Source organism: Nomia melanderi, chromosome 2 (assembly GCF_051020985.1).
Source record: "Nomia melanderi isolate GNS246 chromosome 2, iyNomMela1, whole genome shotgun sequence".
Classification (NCBI taxonomy): Eukaryota; Metazoa; Arthropoda; class Insecta; order Hymenoptera; family Halictidae; genus Nomia; species Nomia melanderi.
This window is the reverse complement of record NC_135000.1, coordinates 25,918,658-25,939,327: the sequence shown is the minus strand read 5'-3', so window position 1 is coordinate 25,939,327 and position 20,670 is coordinate 25,918,658. Positions and strand designations below refer to the sequence as shown.

At 43.5% G+C, this 20,670-nt stretch overlaps 1 protein-coding gene across 7 annotated transcripts; it reads left to right on the top strand.

Moving 5' to 3' along the window:
- Positions 1-9: 9 nt before the first annotated feature.
- On the top strand, positions 10-20,572 carry Dhc64C (dynein heavy chain, cytoplasmic). 7 transcript variants are annotated; one of them, XM_031990992.2, is made up of 23 exons: positions 10-469; positions 1,037-1,554; positions 1,625-2,710; positions 2,781-2,916; positions 2,977-3,350; positions 3,623-3,658; positions 4,297-4,368; positions 4,472-7,822; positions 8,419-8,813; positions 8,908-9,218; positions 9,296-9,384; positions 9,623-9,652; positions 9,794-10,940; positions 11,018-11,513; positions 11,606-12,221; positions 12,295-13,089; positions 13,164-13,365; positions 14,440-14,638; positions 15,153-15,270; positions 15,353-15,724; positions 16,317-19,079; positions 19,154-19,351; positions 19,443-20,572. In XM_031990992.2, exons 1-23 carry the CDS (start codon positions 118-120, stop codon positions 19,875-19,877), a joined length of 14,091 nt encoding a protein of 4,696 aa, XP_031846852.1. In that variant the 5' UTR covers positions 10-117; the 3' UTR covers positions 19,878-20,572. The 7 variants fall into 7 exon arrangements, with proteins under 7 accessions (XP_031846852.1, XP_031846853.1, XP_031846857.1 ...); XM_031990993.2 differs by lacking the exon at positions 14,440-14,638 and adding an exon at positions 13,538-13,733; XM_031990997.2 differs by lacking the exon at positions 3,623-3,658.
- Positions 20,573-20,670: the final 98 nt, after the last annotated feature.

Genomic DNA, 20,670 nt, shown 5'->3' with positions numbered 1-20,670 from the left:
TGATCATAGAAATAAGCCAGAAGGTTAGATAAAATAAAAATAAGTTTAAGGCGGAGAAATGGCGCTGCTGCTGGAAAATCGTCGCGGTTTGTAAGTAACACTTCTATGCCATAGTCTATGCCCCCTATAGATCGTCATCACCTGTGTGACAGTTCATCCAAGAGCGGGGGTCAGCCGATCACCCGCTCAAGATCTTCAGTATATTGTAATACCGATTACCGCGGGATGGGTGATTCCTTGGATGGCTCCGGGGAACCATCCCCGGAGTCCCAAATTGTTATAGTGGTGGGATATTCGGAGTTTGCAAATTATTTAAAAAAGGTTGTGATGGTTCTTCTACCCGACGAAGAAGTGGTACCACCCGCGCTAACTTCTGCTTTCGACGACAAGAACAATCAAGAGTGTATTAGAAAATTCTTGAGCGATTCTCAGGTGTGGGCTCTTTACGTACAAAGGAGTTCCAGCAAAGGTACGTGAATCGACGATACGCGATAAATCGTTAACCGTCTCACCGTTGTAAATTTTGCACTCTGCCCTCTCGCGATATCCTCCATTGCGGTCTCTCGATACAACGGTACATCAAACCGCGACAACGGAAACGTATACTGAAAATTAATGTGCTACTTGCCGTCGAACGCATTTACATCTGCCTTGTCGAATATGACTCATACTTTAATATGGTCGATACATCTAACAAGAGTATTGTATTCTTTTTAGCTCTGTCCTCATTTTTCACAGACATTTCTGTAACTCGCGAAAATGTGCCGGTGCGCAATCTTACGTATCAATTATTTTTCGATTTTTTCATTTCTCTACGGTGTTAAAGTATTGCATATAGAAAATATTGAAAAATAACTTTCACCCGCATTAATTATAATTATTATTTTATACCCGCTCCGTTGAATTGCTAGTTTTCAAAGAGAATAATTGGAATTGCACAATTTTTGCAAGAATGATATTTTGTGGAATCGTTATAATTAGTATATAATAATTTATATTTGTATAGTATATTATATTTTAATTTCTGATCTTTTAGAGGAAGACAGTAATGAAGGGGATGAAGAAAAAGACAATTCTGTTTTCTATATATCAAATGAGATACATTTTACTAATCCTAAAATGGCCTCCTTAGTTTTAACAAAACGTGGGGCAATAGTAGAAGCTGATAAGTCGATTCATTCGCAAGTACGATTAATTACTTTTTCGGATGGGCCACCTTATGAAACATTACATGCCATTAGTAAAACTATGGCTCCATACTTTAAGAGTTATGTGAAGGAAACTGGTCGTGCCGATAGAGATGGAGATAAAATGGCACCGACAGTTGAGAAAAAAATAGCAGAATTAGAAATGGGATTATTACATTTACAACAAAATATAGATATTCCTGAAATTTCTTTACAAATTCATCCAACTGTTGCACAAGTAATCAAACAATGCACAGAAGAAAATCGTAAGCCAAAAGTCGCAGATTTTGGAGATAAAGTTGAAGACTCTACGTTTCTGAATCAATTGCAGAATGGCGTTAATCGATGGATCAAAGAAATTCAGAAGGTAAATAATTTGTTAACCACTTCTGTTCTATGTAACCCATGTTAAACTTGTACCATTCAATTTCTTTCAGGTTACTAAACTGAATCGAGACCCAGAGTCAGGTACAGCGCTTCAGGAGATTTCGTTCTGGTTAAACTTAGAAAGGGCATTACATCGGATACAAGAAAAAAGAGAAAGCATAGAAATTTCATTAACATTGGATATACTTAAACATGGAAAGAGATTCCATGCCACAGTTAGTTTTGACACGGATACTGGCCTACAACAAGCTTTGGCTACTGTCAATGATTACAATCCGCTAATGAAGGATTTCCCAATTAACGATTTACTGTCAGCTACAGAACTCGAAAGAATAGGAACCAGTGTTCAGCAGATCTTTATTCACTTTAGAAAAATCAGAAGCACAAAATATCCTATTCAAAGAGCGTTAAGATTACTAGAAGCTATATCCAGAGATCTTGGGCAACAGCTTCTAAAAGTACTAGGCACAAGAAGATTAATGCACATTCCATTTGATGAGTTTGAAAAAGTTATGGGACAATGTTTCGAAGTGTTCACTACATGGGACGACGAATACGAAAAGTTAACTGGATTGTTAAGAGATCTTGTTAAAAAGAAACGCGACGAGCATATGAAATTGTTATGGAGGGTTTCGCTAACACATAAAAAGTTGGAAAATAGAATGGAACATATGCGTCATTTTCGTCTGCAGCATGAACAGCTCAGGACAGTGATTGTTCGTGTGCTTAGACCTACTGTTCAAACTAATAATACTACAACAATGGAGACTCCTGATAATGACAAAGTCGAATATGCTCTCGATGCAGCAGATGCAAATGCGATTAGTGAAGTGAATTTAGCATATGAGAACGTTAAAGAAATAGATTGTCTTGATATTAGTAAAGAGGGTCAGGAATCTTGGAAAGCTGCCGTTTATAGATACGAAGAGCGCATAGAACGAGTCGAAGCAAGAATCACAGCACACCTGAGAGATCAATTGGGCACGGCGAAGAATGCAAATGAAATGTTCCGAATTTTTTCGCGTTTTAATGCGCTTTTCGTGAGGCCGCACATACGAGGCGCAATTAGAGAATATCAAACGCAACTGATACAAAGAGTCAAGGACGATATCGAAGCCTTACATGAAAAATTCAAGGTATAGAAAAATGAAATACAGGGAACATTGAAATCGGAAATTTTATTTAATCATTGTATTATCAATATAGGTTCAGTATGCACAAAGCAAATGCTGTAAAATGAGTACAGTCAGAGACTTGCCTCCCGTCGCCGGTTCCATCATTTGGGTCAAACAAATAGATTATCAACTTACGATGTACTTAAAACGGGTCGAAGACGTGTTAGGTAAGTATTAAAATTATTTCATACATTTTTAGAAAATTTTCAATAATCTTCCTTTTACAGGAAAAGGATGGGAGTGTCACATCGAGGGACAGAAATTGAAAGCGGACGGGGATAGTTTTCGCATGAAGCTGTCGACTCAAGAAATTTTCAACGATTGGGCACGGAAAGTACAACAAAGAAATCTCGGTGTCACCGGAAGAATTTTCGCTATAGAGAATGTACGATCGCGTACAAGCCGTGGCAACGTATTGAAATTAAAAGTGAATTTTCTGCCTGAAATTATCACGTTATCAAAGGAAGTAAGAAACTTGAGAAATCTTGGTTTTCGTGTACCGTTGCCGATCGTGAATAAAGCGCATTTGGCCAATCAACTGTACCCGTTTGCGATCAGCCTGATCGACAGCATCAGGACTTACGAGAGGACGCTGGAGAAGGTAACGTTATGTTACGTTTAGAATTTCTATATTATATGTACATTTTCGAAATTACTGTTTTAACTTTTAAAGAGATTTTATCGTTCACTAGCAACGAAGTTTTATATTTTCGAATGTTTTTGCATCATGACGAACACTACTATAATATTACAGTGGTTTTAAAGCCTTGAAAATATGCAATAAGATAGAAAATAATAGGGAATAGTGCCAGGTTAAGGGTATACATTAGTTGTACTGATATTTCTAATTTCTTGGATCTCCAACATGTTTAGCTTACCAATCGGAGTACCCACTGCCCCGCACTGAAGGTAGCCATTGTATGATGCTTTCAGGAATTATGCATCTTGCCTACATATGCAAATTAATGTAATGCCTGCTTAGCTCTCGTAGAAAGATCTGTACTGCAAGATGATTTTGTTTTAGTACGATGAACAATTGAAAGATATTAGTGTAATTACGTCTGACGAATGAGTAGGTAAATTTTCAATTCGGATAAGATTCAGCTTTTGTTTCGTTTTCAAGAAAAATATACAAACGTTTGTACATTCTGTTTGTCGGAGCTTTCAGACTTCTAATTTCATTGATCGCTCTTCCTCCAAAGGAACCTTTGAAATTTCTGCGATTTTGTTCGTACTTCAGGTTGAATTTACTTACTATATTTAGTTCCGATTAATTTGTAAGATTAAACGGTTTCGTATATTCCAAAATATAATTGCTTGTAATCGATATGGCGATATCTTGTATTTCTCTGTTTCTGTGATAAGCAAGCGCATATATGAATCAACTACAGTTCTTTAGGATTTGCTGTATGAATACGTGAAACTTTTGTTTGCATCTTTTGTATGTACATCATTGAATGGTAAACTGTAATTTATGTTGTAAAACAGTATCGATATAGGAATGTAACCTCGGCAATTACATTTTGTAATTTCATATTTCTCCCTAGATCGAAGACAAGGCCAGTATCGTACCGTTAGTTGCTGGGATGCGCAACGACGTCTTATCACTTATTTCCGAGGTGAGCTTTTATTTGCAATCGACAAAGATCGTGCTGTAAAATACATACGTTGTTTCTTTTTTTTATATGCATATATATACAATTTTTTGTGTTTTAAAATTAGGGTATCGGGCTCATCTGGGAAAGTTACAAGTTAGATCCGTACGTGAAACGTCTCTCCGACGTTGTTGTTTCGTTCCAAGAGAAGGTGGAGGATCTAGTGGTGGTCGAAGAACAACTAGACGTCGATGTTCGTTCCCTCGAAACATGTCCGTACTCGGCAAACACGTTCGCCGATATACTCACGAAAATTCAAAGAGCCGTGGACGAACTGTCTTTAAAGAATTATTCGAACTTGAACATCTGGGTGTCCAGACTCGACGAGGAAGTGGAAAAGAATTTAGCGGCGAGATTGGAAGCTGGGATAAAAGCATGGACCAATGCGCTCACCGGTCAAAAGAAGGAAGTGGATTTGAGTATGGATACCGATGCTCCGTCTCAGCCTACTCACAAACCCGGCGGTGATCCGAAGATTCAGAACCAAATTCACGAAGTTCGCATAACGAACCAAACGATGTACTTGTATCCGAGCATCGAGGACGCGAGATTTCAGATAATGCAACAACTATTCGCATGGCAGGCCATAGTCACGTCTCAGATTCGGCTCCAGAGTTCAAGATACCAAGTAGGTTTGGATAAACCGGAATCGGCAACTTACAGGAACTTACTCACAAAATTGCCCAATGGGAAACAACCATTGGAAGCGGCTTACGAGGCGGTGGAATCTAAAATGAAAGATGTCGCCGACTACGTGGACCAGTGGTTGCGTTATCAGGCTCTTTGGGATTTACAACCGGATAATCTGTATGGAAAATTGGGAGAGAACATAAACCTGTGGATGAAGTGTCTGAACGACATTAAGAAAACTAGAACCACGTTCGACACGTCGGACACTAGGCGCGAATTTGGCCCTGTTATCATCGACTATGCGAAAGTGCAGAGCAAAGTATCGTTGAAGTACGATTCGTGGCACAAAGAGACGCTCGGTAAATTCGGAACCCTCCTTGGCAATGAAATGGCAAGCTTCCACTCGCAAGTGTCGAAATCTAGAAGCGGTTTGGAACAACAGTCCATCGAAGCTGCTAGCACTTCCGACGCGGTTGGCCTGATAACGTACGTCCAGTCTTTGAAACGCAAAATGAAAGTGTGGGAGAAACAGGTGGATATATACCGCGAGGGTCAGAGAATATTGGAGCGTCAGAGATTCCAGTTCCCATCCTCGTGGCTGCACGTAGACAACATCGAAGGCGAATGGGGCGCTTTCAATGAGATACTCAAGAGAAAGGACACGAGTATACAGACGCAGGTGGCGTCGTTGCAAATGAAGATCGTCGCGGAGGACAAGGCCGTTGAAATAAGGACCACTGATTTCCTGAGCGATTGGGAAAGAGGGAAGCCGGTCGAGGGTCACTTGCGACCGGACGAGGCGTTACAGCAGCTGCAATTGTTTGAAAGTAAATTCGCCAGATTGAAAGAGGAGAGAGACAACGTGGCGAAGGCCAAGGAAGCTTTAGAACTGCAAGAACCCGGAGGTGTTTCGACCAGCGAGGACAGAATGCAAGTTGTGTTCGAAGAGCTTCAAGACTTGAGAGGTGTCTGGTCAGAACTGTCAAAGATATGGGCTCAAATCGACGAGACCCGAGAGAAGCCATGGCTATCCGTGCAACCAAGGAAACTGCGACAACAATTGGACACGATGATGGCGCAATTAAAGGAACTGCCTGCCAGGCTCAGACAGTACTCCTCCTATGAATACGTCAAGAAGATGCTGCAGAGTTACACGAAAGTTAACATGTTGATCGTCGAGTTGAAATCTGACGCCTTGAAGGAAAGACATTGGAAGCAACTAACCAAACAGCTGCGTGTCAACTGGGTGTTGAGCGAACTCACTCTTGGTCAGGTTTGGGACGTGAATCTTCAGAAGAATGAAGGCATAGTAAAAGATATTATCCTGGTTGCTCAGGGTGAAATGGCGCTCGAGGAGTTCTTGAAGCAAGTCCGCGAGTCCTGGCAAACCTACGAACTGGATTTGATCAATTACCAGAACAAATGTAAACTGATACGCGGCTGGGATGATCTCTTCAACAAAGTTAAGGAGCACATCAATTCCGTGGCTGCGATGAAATTGTCGCCTTACTATAAAGTGTTCGAGGAAGAGGCGCTGACTTGGGAAGAGAAATTGAACCGGATCAACGCGTTGTTCGACGTCTGGATAGACGTGCAGAGACGGTGGGTCTACTTGGAGGGTATTTTCTCGGGCAGCGCGGACATTAAAACTCTACTGCCCGTCGAAACCTCTCGATTCCAAAGCATCAGCTCCGAGTTTCTTGGCCTGATGAAGAAAGTGTCGAAATCCCCGATGGTCATGGACGTCCTGAATATCCCAGGCGTGCAAAGGGCGTTGGAACGTTTAGCAGATCTGCTAGGAAAAATCCAGAAGGCTTTAGGAGAATATCTTGAGAGGGAGCGTACATCGTTTCCTCGATTTTACTTCGTTGGCGACGAGGACCTGCTCGAAATCATTGGTAACAGCAAGAACATCGCAAGACTGCAGAAGCACTTTAAAAAGATGTTCGCCGGTGTAGCGGCTATTCTTCTGAACGACGACAACACCGTCATCACTGGCGTGGCATCTCGAGAAGGAGAAGAGGTGCTTTTCCAAACTCCGGTCTCTACCGTCGATCATCCGAAGATCAATGAATGGCTGACCCTTGTCGAGAAGGAAATGAGAGTCACACTGGCGTCGAGCCTCGCGAGAGCGGTCCAAGATATCAAACAGTTCAAAGACGGCAATATGAATCCACAAGCGTTCATGACATGGTGCGACAACTACCAGGCACAGATCATTGTCCTAGCTGCGCAGATTTTATGGTCGGAGGACGTTGAAGCCGCTCTGCACGAAGCGCAAACCGACCCGAGCAAAAATCCATTGGAGAGAGTATTGACTCAAGTTGAAGGTACTTTGAACGTGTTGGCGGACTCCGTCTTGCAAGAACAGCCAGCTCTGAGGCGAAAGAAGCTGGAACATCTGATCAACGAGTTCGTGCATAAGCGCACTGTAACGAGGAGATTGATCGCGAATAAAGTCTCCAATCCGAAAGCGTTCGAGTGGCTGTGCGAAATGAGATTCTACTTTGATCCCAGGCAGACAGAAGTTTTACAGCAACTCACCATACACATGGCGAACGCGAAGTTCTTCTATGGATTCGAGTACTTGGGAGTGCAGGATAGACTGGTGCAGACTCCTCTGACAGACAGGTGCTACCTGACCATGACTCAAGCGTTGGAAGCTCGCCTCGGAGGTTCTCCGTTTGGTCCTGCTGGAACCGGAAAGACCGAGTCGGTGAAGGCTTTGGGTCACCAACTCGGACGATTCGTGTTGGTTTTCAACTGCGACGAAACCTTCGACTTTCAGGTAACGAAGAACACGGCGTATTTGAACCCTTTGCACTCGAGAATCGTTTCGCTAGATATATTCTTCACTTTCTAATGAAATATCAGTACGTCTTATAACTAACGTTAATATAAATAATATGGGAATCAATGGATAGAAGTATTCTGTTTTAGCGTTTCATGGGTAATTACGTTAAATGAACTTTAATATTCAACATCTAACTTTGTAAATCTGCTGTATCAAACCAAATGGCGACTGAGTCAGATGTGGGTCTCAGTTATCACTTGATTTGATGCAGTGGAACTATAAAATTTGATATTTAATACTGAACTGTGTATAATGCATCAGTGTGTGAAATGTTGGGATAAAAAAGCTTTGTTCCTCAATTCACTTGTGATTTCTCTTTGAGTTAATTTCAAAAAATATCATCTGTGTCAAGTTGGGAAATGTTAATCTCTAACGAAATGCTTCCGAGTGCAAACCAAGATATTTATATTTGTTAAATTCTATTTGAAATCTTCACAAGTCTGCCACGATATTGTAGGACAAGTTAATTGAACTATCTTAATTGAAACACGTGTCAACGTTTACATTTTATTCTTTCTTTCTTTCTTTAGGCCATGGGTCGTATCTTCGTCGGTCTCTGTCAAGTCGGCGCGTGGGGTTGCTTCGATGAATTCAATCGTCTGGAGGAACGTATGCTCTCAGCTGTCTCCCAACAAGTACAAACTATTCAGGAGGCATTGAAGAGTCAAATGGAAGGGAAGAAAGAAGGAACCCTGTGCGTGGAATTGGTCGGCAAGCAAGTCAAAGTCTCTACGGACATGGCAATCTTTATCACCATGAATCCTGGCTATGCCGGACGATCGAATCTTCCTGACAACTTGAAGAAATTATTCAGATCCTTAGCTATGACTACCCCGGACAGGCAGCTGATAGCTGAAGTGATGTTGTTCAGTCAAGGATTTAGATCGGCTGAAAAATTGGCGTGTAAAATAGTACCATTCTTCAAGTAAGTAATTTTCCATAATCTCTTCCATCATTCCAATGTAATCTTATTATAACAATGACACTAATAATGATCGTGAATCATGATATTTCTTCAGACTGTGCGACGAACAACTGTCGGACCAATCTCATTACGATTTCGGTCTTCGAGCGCTGAAATCGGTACTGATCTCCGCCGGCAATGTAAAACGAGATCGCATACAGAAGATTAAAGAGGGCATGCAGAATCGCGGCGAAACTAACATCGACGAGGCATCGATAGCTGAGAATCTGCCGGAGCAAGAGATCCTTATTCAGTCCGTTTGCGAGACGATGGTACCGAAATTGGTTGCCGAAGATATTCCGTTGTTGTTCAGTTTATTGAACGACGTATTCCCGAATGTGAACTATACTCGAGCCGAGATGAAAGGTAATTTAACCGTTCGATGGAACTCTTATGTTTCAATTCCACCGTGTCCACATTCTAAGTGAAACGTACGTTCGCAGGATTGAAGGATCAAATCAGGAAGGTGTGCATGGAGGAGTATCTCGTTTGCGGCGAGGGCGACGAACAGGGAGGTGCATGGCAAGAGAAGGTAATCGTCTGTCGTGATATCGGCCTCGCTGTAAATAATCTTTACTTGCACAACATTCGCTTTCCATTCGAAACAGCAGCACGAAACCAACTGAACAGTCAAAATGAAAGCATGCAAACAAATTTGATTTCATATTTTTTCTTTTTTCTTTTATCTGGCCTATTTTCTTACAAGATTATAATATAACGTAGACGATGTAATTCTTACCATTTAAACTGTTTATCATATGCACTCTCAGGAAGTAGTCCGTGGGAGCTGGCTAGGAAAGGTGAGAGAAAGTAACCTGTGATTAGGTGTCGCACGATCGATATCGTTGAATGTTATAAACGGTATCCTGTCTTATAAATTCGCATCATATCGTTCCTCTGTTTTCCCGTGTTCCTTCGAGTCTGACTATCCTTTGATTTAGGTACTCCAACTTTATCAAATTTGCAATCTGAATCACGGCTTGATGATGGTCGGGCCCAGCGGTTCCGGAAAGACGATGGCCTGGAAGGTACTCTTGAAAGCTTTGGAACGGTTCGAGGGCGTGGAAGGCGTTGCGCACGTGATCGACCCTAAAGCGATCAGCAAGGAAACATTGTACGGCGTGTTGGACCCGAACACTCGTGAATGGACGGACGGTCTGTTCACGCACATCCTCAGGAAGATCATCGACAACGTGAGAGGAGAGATAAACAAACGACAATGGATCATATTCGACGGCGACGTCGATCCGGAATGGGTTGAAAATTTGAATTCCGTGTTGGATGACAACAAGCTGTTGACTCTGCCGAATGGCGAACGTCTCAGTCTGCCGCCGAACGTGAGGGTCATGTTCGAAGTTCAAGACCTGAAGTATGCCACGCTGGCCACCGTTTCCCGTTGCGGTATGGTTTGGTTCTCCGAAGATGTGCTCTCCACGGAGATGATATTCGAGAATTACATGCTACGATTAAGAAACATTCCACTCGAGGACGGAGAAGAGGACAACCTCACGAAAAAGGCATCAGAGAAAGAAGACACCGTCTCGCCCGCGTTATCAGTGCAGAGAGAAGTTGCCAGCATTTTGCAGAGCTACTTTGCTCCGGATGGGCTGGTAGTGAGATGCTTGGAATACGCTATGAAGCAAGAGCACATAATGGACTTCACGCGTTTGCGAGCGTTGAGTTCCTTGTTCTCCATGCTGAATCAATCCGTGCGAAATGTCCTGCAATATAATCATTCGCACACAGACTTTCCGTTGCCGAGCGAACAGCTGGAGCGTTACATGCCAAAGTGTTTGGTGTACGCTTTATTGTGGAGTTTCGCTGGAGATGCCAAGCTTAAGGTTAGGTCTGACTTGGGAGACTTTGTCAGATCTATCACGACTGTGCCACTGCCAACGCAAAATAACATTCCCATCATAGACTTCGAAGTGAGTATTCACGGCGAATGGTTGCCGTGGAGCAACAAAGTACCGCAGATCGAGGTGGAGACACACAAGGTCGCGAGTCCTGATATCGTCGTGCCGACTCTGGACACTGTGAGGCACGAGAGCTTGCTGTACACGTGGCTAGCGGAGCACAAACCAATCGGTAATAGGCGTCGCATACAAGTTTGTGCATCTGTATAATAACAATTTCTATACATCTGTGTATATATTATTTTCCAGTGCTTTGTGGGCCACCGGGTTCCGGCAAAACCATGACACTGTTCTCCGCCCTGCGAGCATTACCGGACATGGAGGTTGTCGGCCTGAACTTCTCGTCTGCCACCACTCCCGAGTTGCTGCTCAAGACGTTCGACCATTACTGCGAGTATCGAAAGACTCCGAACGGCGTGGTTCTCTCGCCGGTGCAACTGGGCAAATGGCTGGTTCTATTCTGCGACGAGATCAATTTACCCGACATGGATAACTACGGAACGCAACGCGTGATCTCGTTCTTGAGACAGCTCGTAGAGCACAGAGGCTTTTATCGAACCAGCGACCAGGCCTGGGTCACTTTAGAAAGAATACAGTTTGTCGGTGCTTGCAATCCTCCGACAGATCCGGGCAGAAAGCCGCTGAGCCACAGATTCTTGCGACACGTTCCAGTGATCTATGTCGACTATCCGGGAGAGACTTCGTTGAAGCAGATCTACGGTACATTTACTCGCGCCATGCTTCGGTAAGGACTGTTCTCTCTCAATTTATAACGTTCACGTGGTACGCCACAGAAAGGTGAAAGGTTCTATTATGTTTTATTATATTGTCTTACAGATTAACACCTTCATTGAGGGGCTACGCGGAGTCATTGACGAATGCAATGGTAGAGTTCTACCTGGCTTCACAGGAGAGATTCACTCAGGACATGCAACCTCATTACGTGTATTCCCCGCGCGAGATGACCAGATGGGTCCGAGGAATTTGCGAAGCTATCAGACCTCTCGATAACCTGTCGGTTGAAGGACTCGTGCGACTGTGGGCCCACGAGGCTCTTCGCCTCTTCCAAGACAGATTGGTGGAAGACTCCGAAAGAGCTTGGACAAACAAGAACATAGACACCGTCGCTATGAGACACTTCATGAACGTCGACAGAGAGAAAGCGCTGGCCAGGCCCATTTTGTACAGCAATTGGCTATCCAAAGACTACGTGCCGGTGAACAGGCAAGAGTTACGTGACTACGTCAGGGCAAGATTGAAAGTGTTCTACGAGGAAGAATTAGACGTGCCTTTGGTACTGTTCGACGAAGTTCTCGAACACGTTCTACGAATTGACAGAATTTTCCGTCAGCCTCAGGGACATTTATTGCTGATCGGTGTCTCTGGCGCTGGTAAGACAACTCTGTCCAGATTCGTTGCGTGGATGAACGGTTTATCGATATTCCAAATAAAGGTATGGAACTTCAGTTTGTAAGAAAGGAAAACTCTCTCTGAATATTCATTAACCGTCGGTTTCATTTCAATAGGTGCACAACAAGTACACCGGCGAAGACTTCGACGAGGATTTGCGACAAGTACTGAGACGTTCCGGTTGCAAGGATGAGAAGATAGCATTTATACTCGACGAATCGAACGTGTTGGATTCCGGGTTCCTCGAGCGCATGAACACGTTGCTGGCGAACGGAGAGGTGCCAGGACTGTTCGAGGGCGACGAATATACCACGCTGATGACGCAGTGCAAAGAAGGAGCGCAGCGCGAGGGTCTGATGCTGGACTCCAACGAGGAGCTGTACAAGTGGTTCACTGGTCAAGTTATGAAGAACTTGCACGTGGTGTTCACCATGAATCCCAGTACAGACGGTCTTAAAGACCGGGCCGCGACGTCGCCCGCTCTGTTCAACAGATGCGTGTTGAACTGGTTCGGTGACTGGTCCGACGATGCGCTTTTCCAAGTTGGAAAAGAATTCACCAGTCGCGTGGACTTGGAGAGGCCAGCGTGGAAGTGTCCCGACTTCTTCCCGTCCGTGTGCTCGTTGATACCGTCGCAGCCGTCGCACAGGGACGCCGTGATCAACGCATGTGTGTACGTGCATCAGACGTTGCACAAAGCCAACGCGAGACTCGCGAAACGCGGCAGTAGGACTATGGCGATCACGCCGCGTCATTACCTCGACTTCATCAATCATTTCGTGAAGCTGTACCAAGAGAAGAGGAGCGACTTGGAGGAGCAACAGTTACATCTGAACGTCGGTCTGAGCAAAATCGCGGAGACGGTGGAGCAGGTGGAAGAAATGCAGAAGAGCTTGGCCATCAAATCTCAGGTGAACTGCTCGCGACGTTCACTCCACTTTCTGCTACAAAGATCTTCCTTTTCTCATGGATCTCTGTTGTACAGGAGCTGCACGCCAAGAACGAAGCCGCCAACGCGAAACTGAAGCAAATGATTATGGACCAGCAAGAGGCGGAAATGAAGAAGCTGCAGAGTCAAGAGATTCAACTGCAATTGTCAGTGCAAACGTTGGCTATCAATCAGAAGAGGGACGATGTGATGGCCGACCTGGCGCAAGTCGAACCGGCTGTCATCGACGCGCAGAACGGTGGGTATTGTTCGCGTTTATTGTATATTGTCATTGTTTCACGTTCTCGCGACGATTGCGGAAAGACTCGGTTTCTCGACGAGTGTCCGCAATCGTCGGTGATCCGTTACATTTTGAATGTACCGAGAAAAACACATGCCACCTTGCGCTGAAACGTTTCCGATGAGTGTAGCTGTCAAGGGGATTAAGCGACAGTATCTAGTCGAAATTCGTTCGATGGCGAATCCGCCCAGCATCGTAAAGGTGGCTTTAGAATCTATATGCCTGTTGCTCGAAGAGAATGCGACCGATTGGAAACAGATACGCGCCGTCATTATGAAGGATAGTTTCATTCCGACCATCGTCAACTTCAACACAGAGAACATCACGTAAGGGAACAATTATCTAGGGCCTGCTGAATGTTCGGAACTACGTTACTCGGAAAACTCATCTGCTAGGCAAAAACGATTCTATAACCGCTTCAGATATATGTATGTTATTACATGTCCCTTGGCTATCTATATACCTATACAATTCATCCGCGCGCGCGCGAGTTCTTGCGAACACAAAGAGCATCTCGTTTCTGGTTTAACACTAAACGTACCAGCACTTAAGATACAACTATCTCTAAACCAGTGAAATTATCAGTTATAAAATAAAATAAAAATTTTTAATAGAAACTTAAACAAAAGAACAGACAGAAACTGATAAACTGATTAATAGGACAATATAAGAATTGATTAAGAAAGAATTGATAGAAAGTCAAATGAACAGAAAATAGACAATTTTTCATCAAATTTTAAAATCGGTCATTCGACCAGTCGCGGTACGGTTAGCGTTAAAATCTGGTTTATTTCTAAGCATATTCGATGTTGCTCCTTGCGGAGAACCATAAGGACACGCGACACGCGGATATTGTGTCTACCATTGTGTGAATAACTTTCTAGGTCGGCCAGACTGATGCGCAGCCCTGTGAAGCTTGTCTCTCGTATAACTTTTGTTTCTTCTATAATAACTTGTCTAATTTGCACCATGCCTGCTATTTGTTATTCTCCACTGTATTATATGAAATTCGTTTCGTTTTTCTCGGTGTAGCGGTGAAGTCGATAAAGAAACAACATTTAGTCGAAGTTCGGTCCATGGCAAATCCGCCAGCTATCGTGAAGGTCGCGTTGGAGTCTATCTGTTTATTGCTTGGTGAAAATGCCAGTGATTGGAAATCGATCCGTGCTGTGATCATGAGGGACAATTTTATCAATACTATTGTCTCTAATTTCAGTACCGAGGATATTACGTAAGCATGCTTTCAATGTTCTCTTTCCTTGACGAACGATCGAATTCCTTGACCGAGGGGATCAGTGAACACTGTCCGTTTACACGAGAGTCCTTCCCGTACTTTTATTGTTCAAACGAGAAGAAACATTATTATTTATTATAATGTACGCCTCGAGCCTAACGTGTACCACTAATACTCGTTGTATGAGTGTACAACTAATCTCTGTGCTTGCTGATCTCAAACCTAAATTTTCGTTTGTGTAAATTAAAGCGAGGGGCGGGGGGCGAACAAAGAGAAACAATTTCAACTTTTTGAAATTCACGAATCCACTACTGTTGTTAATATTTATTTCTCGCAGCATGACGCGAACGACACTTAACGTCGATTTATTGTTACTAACCGAGATTACATGTGTGATGCGATAATTAAAAATACTATTTCAAGTTCTGGGTGTTCGTTCGTTAACCAAGCATACCGAAACCATGATTGAGAATAATTGAACGCTTCCTCACGATTGATCCGTTGTATCTAGGGACGAAGTTAGAGAAAAGATGAAGAGTCGATACTTGAGCAATCCCGATTATAACTTTGAAAAAGTCAACCGAGCCAGCTTGGCTTGCGGGCCTCTCGTTAAATGGGCTACCGCGCAGGTAATTATCATCGGTCGAAACTGTATGTTCTGGTCTTGCGAGTAACGAGAGGGTGTTCATTTTTAATGTTGAACAATTTTAGATCGAGTACGCGGATATGTTGAAACGCGTCGAGCCGTTGAGGGAAGAGCTCTATTCTTTGGAACGACAGGCCGAAACGAATAAACAGAAGGGCGAAGAAGTGAAGAATTTGATCACGCAAATGGAGCAGAGTATAGCCTCGTACAAGGAGGAATACGCTCAGTTGATTTCTCAGGCGCAAGCCATCAAAGCTGATTTGGAGAGTGTTCAGGCGAAAGTGGATCGTTCCATTGCTTTACTGAAGTCGCTGGTCATCGAAAGGGAACGATGGGAAGCCACCAGCGAAACCTTCAAGAGCCAGATGTCTACCATCATTGGGGATGTTCTATTGTCCTCCGCTTTTCTGGCTTATGCAGGATATTTCGATCAACACGTAAGCATTCTGTGGTGTCTAACCCTTTGCTTTCTGCAGTTTTTCACTAGAAGTATTTGAACATTTGATGATGAGGCAAAGACGATATTTTGTGAAATTAACTTGAAGAGAAATTATGCATCGAGGAACAAAGCTATTTTATTTCAATATTTCTCAAATTTATGCATTATATGTATAGTGTAATATTAAATATCAAGTTTTATAGTTTTACTATATGAAATCAAGTGAAGCTATTTTATTTCAATATTTCTCAAATTGGTGCATTATATGTAGTGTAATATTAAATATCAAATTTTGTAATTTCACTATATGAAATTAAGTTGAACTATTTTATTTCAATATTTCTCAAATTGATGCATCATATGTAGTATAACATTAAATATCAAATTTTATAGTTTTACTGTGTGAAATCAAGTTAAGCTATTTCAATATTTCTCAAATTGGTGCATTATATGTATAGTGTAATATTAAATATCAAGTTTTATAGTTTTACCGTATGTAATCAAGTGGTGGCAAAGAGCTAATAATATGATATACTTTCCTTGAAAGAAAAATAACAAAACATTGATTTGTTACGTTCGTTTATTTGCAGTACCGACAAAATCTATTCAGCACCTGGTGTCAACATTTACACCTAGCAAATCTACAATTCCGAGCAGACATTGCGAGAACCGAATACCTCTCGAACCCCGACGAGCGGCTCAGATGGCAAGCAAATGCTCTACCGACAGACGACCTCTGCACCGAAAATGCTATTATGTTGAAGCGATTCAATAGATACCCGTTGATCATAGATCCGTCCGGTCAAGCAACCGAGTTTATAATGAACGAATTCAAGGACCGTAAAATTACGAAGACCAGCTTCTTGGATGACTCGTTTAGAAAGAATCTGGAAAGCGCGCTGCGCTTCGGTAATCCTCTGTTGGTACAAGACGTCGAGAATTACGATCCTATACTGAATCCTGTATTGAACAGAGAATTAAGGAGAACAGGTGGACGAGTATTGATCACTCTTGGTGATCAAGACATCGATCTTTCGCCATCCTTCGTCATCTTCCTGTCCACGAGAGATCCAACGGTCGAATTTCCGCCAGACATTTGTTCTCGCGTTACCTTCGTCAACTTCACTGTCACCAGAAGCTCGTTGCAGAGTCAGTGTTTGAATCAGGTGCTCAAAGCTGAACGGCCAGACATTGATGAGAAACGGTCTGACCTATTGAAACTGCAAGGTGAATTCCATCTGCGACTGAGGCAACTCGAGAAGTCTTTACTGCAAGCGCTGAACGACGCCAAAGGAAAGATTCTCGATGACGACTCGGTGATTACCACCCTGGAGACACTGAAGCAAGAAGCAGCCGATATTAGTAAGAAGGTCGAAGAGACGGACAAAGTAATAGCAGAAATCGAAACGGTTTCTCAGCAGTACATGCCTCTGTCTCAAGCCTGCTCGAACATGTACTTCACAATGGACAGCTTGAATCAAGTACACTTCCTCTATCAGTATTCTCTGAAGATGTTCCTGGACGTTTTCACGTCCGTGTTATCTCAAAATCCGAGGTTGTTCAATATATCGGACTACACGCAGAGGTTATCGGTAATCACCAGCGACTTATTCTCAGCCTGCTACGAGCGAATTGCACGTGGAATGTTGCACACCGATAGATTGACTTTCGCGTTGCTCCTGTGCAGAATACATCTGAAAGGAATCACCGCGGAGTCGACGTACGACAGTGAATTTACATTCTTCCTGCGCGGCAAAGAGGGCGTTCTGAACGTCCGAGGACCTCTTCTGCCCAACTTGAGTTCCGAACAGCAAGAAGCCATGATGCGTTTGAGCCTTAGGCTGCCGGCTTTCAAGAAGTTGTCGGAGAAGATTCAGGAGAACGAAGAGTTCAACTCGTGGCTGCAGTCGTCGACACCTGAAACCTGCGTGCCAAAACTCTGGGACGAAGAGAAGCCCCTAACACCGACAGGTACAGCTATGCACCAGTTGCTGGTGATACAAGCGTTCCGGCCGGACCGCGTGATAGCCGCGGCGACTTTGGTCATCACTTGTGCCTTGGGTGAATCGTTTATGGCTGCTGCAGAGGCGGAACTCGACTTTGCCTCTGTCGTCGAGAACGAGTTGAAGGCCACCGTGCCTGCTCTGCTGTGTTCAGTGCCTGGCTTCGATGCCTCTGGCAGAGTCGACGACCTCGCTGCCGAATCGGGCAAGCAGATAGCCAGCATCGCGATAGGATCCACAGAAGGATTCAATCAGGCTGACAGAGCGATAAACATGGCTGTCAAAGCCGGCAGATGGGTATTGTTGAAGAACGTTCATCTGGCGCCACAGTGGTTGGTGCAGCTTGAAAAGAAGCTGCACAGTTTACAACCACATGCTAGCTTCAGGCTCTTCCTAACTATGGAGATCAGTCCAAAGGTACCTGTCAATCTCCTCAGAGCTGGTAGAATATTCGTGTTCGAACCACCGCCAGGCATCAGAGCCAACCTGTTGCGAACGTTCAGCACTGTGCCTGCGTCAAGAATGATGAAGGCCCCTAACGAAAGGGCTCGCCTGTACTTCCTGCTCGCATGGTTCCACGCTATCGTCCAGGAACGTCTTCGTTACGCGCCGTTGGGATGGGCCAAGCACTACGAGTTCAACGAGAGCGACCTGAGAGTAGCTTGCGACACGCTGGACACGTGGATAGAGACCACTGCGATGGGTCGAACCAACTTGCCGCCGGAGAAGGTGCCTTGGGATGCTCTGGTGACGTTGCTCTCTCAATGCATATACGGTGGCAAGATAGACAATGATTTCGATCAACGTTTACTGGCATCCTTCCTTCGGAAACTGTTTACTCCGAGATCATTCGAGGCGGATTTCGCGCTAGTCGCCAACATCGACGGTATACAAAGCAGCCAAAGACACATTACCATGCCGGATGGTACCAGGCGGGATCATTTCCTGAAGTGGATCGAATCCCTGTCGGATAGACAGACTCCTTCTTGGCTCGGGTTACCGAACAACGCTGAGAAAGTGTTGCTTACAACAAGAGGAACGGATTTGGTATCCAAGCTGTTGAAGATGCAACAGCTGGAAGACGAGGACGAACTGGCCTATTCTAACGAGGAATCCTTGGATACACCTAGGGAGGCAGAGGCTGACGGTCGGCCGTCGTGGATGAGAACGTTGCACAATTCGGCTTCAACGTGGTTGCAACTGCTTCCAAAGAATTTGCCGACTTTGAGAAGAACCGTGGAGAACATAAAGGATCCGCTCTACAGATATTTCGAGAGGGAAGTTAACAGCGGTGCCAAATTACTGCAGGATGTGATTCATGACTTAGAAGACGTTGTCTTGATCTGTCAGGTATTTCATTATCTCTCGTCGACTTGCTGTTACCGTAATGGATTTATAACTTTGCTCACTTTCTGTCTGTGCAGGGTAAGAAGAAGCAGACCAATTATCACAGAACCATGTTATCGGAGTTGGTGAAAGGTATTTTACCTGTTGGTTGGAGGCGATACACCGTTCCAAGAGGATGCACCGTTATACAGTGGATAACAGATTTTAGTCACAGGGTGTCGCAGTTGCAAGAAGTATCACGGCTAGTGTCTCAAGGAGGAGCTAAAGAAATCAAGGTTCGTTAAGAATTTCATATCTCAGTTCTATTGCTTATTTGTACACCTATTTATTTATGATCTAAATCATTGTGATCTTGTTGTGTCTTAGAGTTTCCCCGTTTGGCTTGGAGGATTATTGAATCCAGAAGCATACATTACAGCAACGAGACAATGCATAGCGCAAGCAAATAGCTGGTCCCTGGAAGAGCTTCAGTTGGACGTGACTATAGGAGACGGTGATAACATTGCAACCGACGACTGTTCGTTCGCAGTGACTGGCTTGAAGTTGCAAGGAGCGCAATGCAAGGATAATCAGTTGTACTTGACCTCGACCATTATGACTGATCTACCAGTTACCATGTTGAGATGGATACGATCCTCCACCGACGAGGTCCGAAAGGGGAAACTATCTTTGCCGGTATACCTTAACAGCACCCGTACCGAGTTGCTCTTTACTGTCGATTTAAATATTGCTCCTAGTCAAGATCCTCACAGTTTCTACGAGAGAGGAGTCGCTGTTCTTACATCCACCGCTTTGAATTAATACATTATAAACTAGTTAATTATTTCGAGAGCGAGCCTCTCGAATAAGTACTCCTGTATCGAAATCAGATATTTAATGACTAACGTACCGAGATACACTTAATTTACAATAATTCTAATTTGTGAAACAGCGTTCAGGCATGGGCAAACCACGATATTCCCTTGGTCCTAATGCTCTCCAAACATAGCATAAGATTTCACGAAGATATTTATTTATCTGTCCGTTTCTAATTATTTATGAACCAACGATTTTAGTTGTACACTGAATTTTCATTTAATTAGTACTCTAGATGTTCACGTAGTTACGCGTACGATTATTAGTTGGATAACCGTTTGCCCATGACACCTGACGTAAATCTCTAACGTAATAAATATACATTATATATGTTTAAAGAAAATTATTTAATGCATCGAAAGGCTTTCTTTCTGCACGCTATGCAAACGTGCAATGAAAAGAATCGTTCGATCCGACGGTTAGCATAATAGAGGAAGATGCAAGACGTCTGTCAGAGGATTGTCGTTTCGATAACGAGGTTGTAATATACATAGTTTATTTAGTTTTGTATACGTTCGAAAATGAAAGGCTTTTTGTAACAAAGTTACATTACGTTTGCTTAAGTGTAAGTACTAAAGTACCATTAGAATTCATATTATTTCAATGGCATCTAATAAAAAAAAAACAAACTTACTGTGCTACACGAGCGTCAAATACGTACCCTTTTCCTTCTTTCTTTCTACCCTCGAGCGAAAGTGGCAATTGTTATTTTCGTTAACTGTGCGACGCCAGATACGAT

Excerpts from the sequence above, each read along its gene's own strand:
- Dhc64C (XM_031990992.2), top strand. The coding sequence starts at position 118 with ATGCCCCCTATAGATCGTCATCACCTGTGTGACAGTTCATCCAAGAGC. Across the intron at positions 3,351-3,622 it reads ACGAGAGGACGCTGGAGAAG|CTTACCAATCGGAGTACCCA; the intron begins GTAACGTTATGT and ends CAACATGTTTAG. Across the intron at positions 9,653-9,793 it reads GTGGGAGCTGGCTAGGAAAG|GTACTCCAACTTTATCAAAT; the intron begins GTGAGAGAAAGT and ends CCTTTGATTTAG.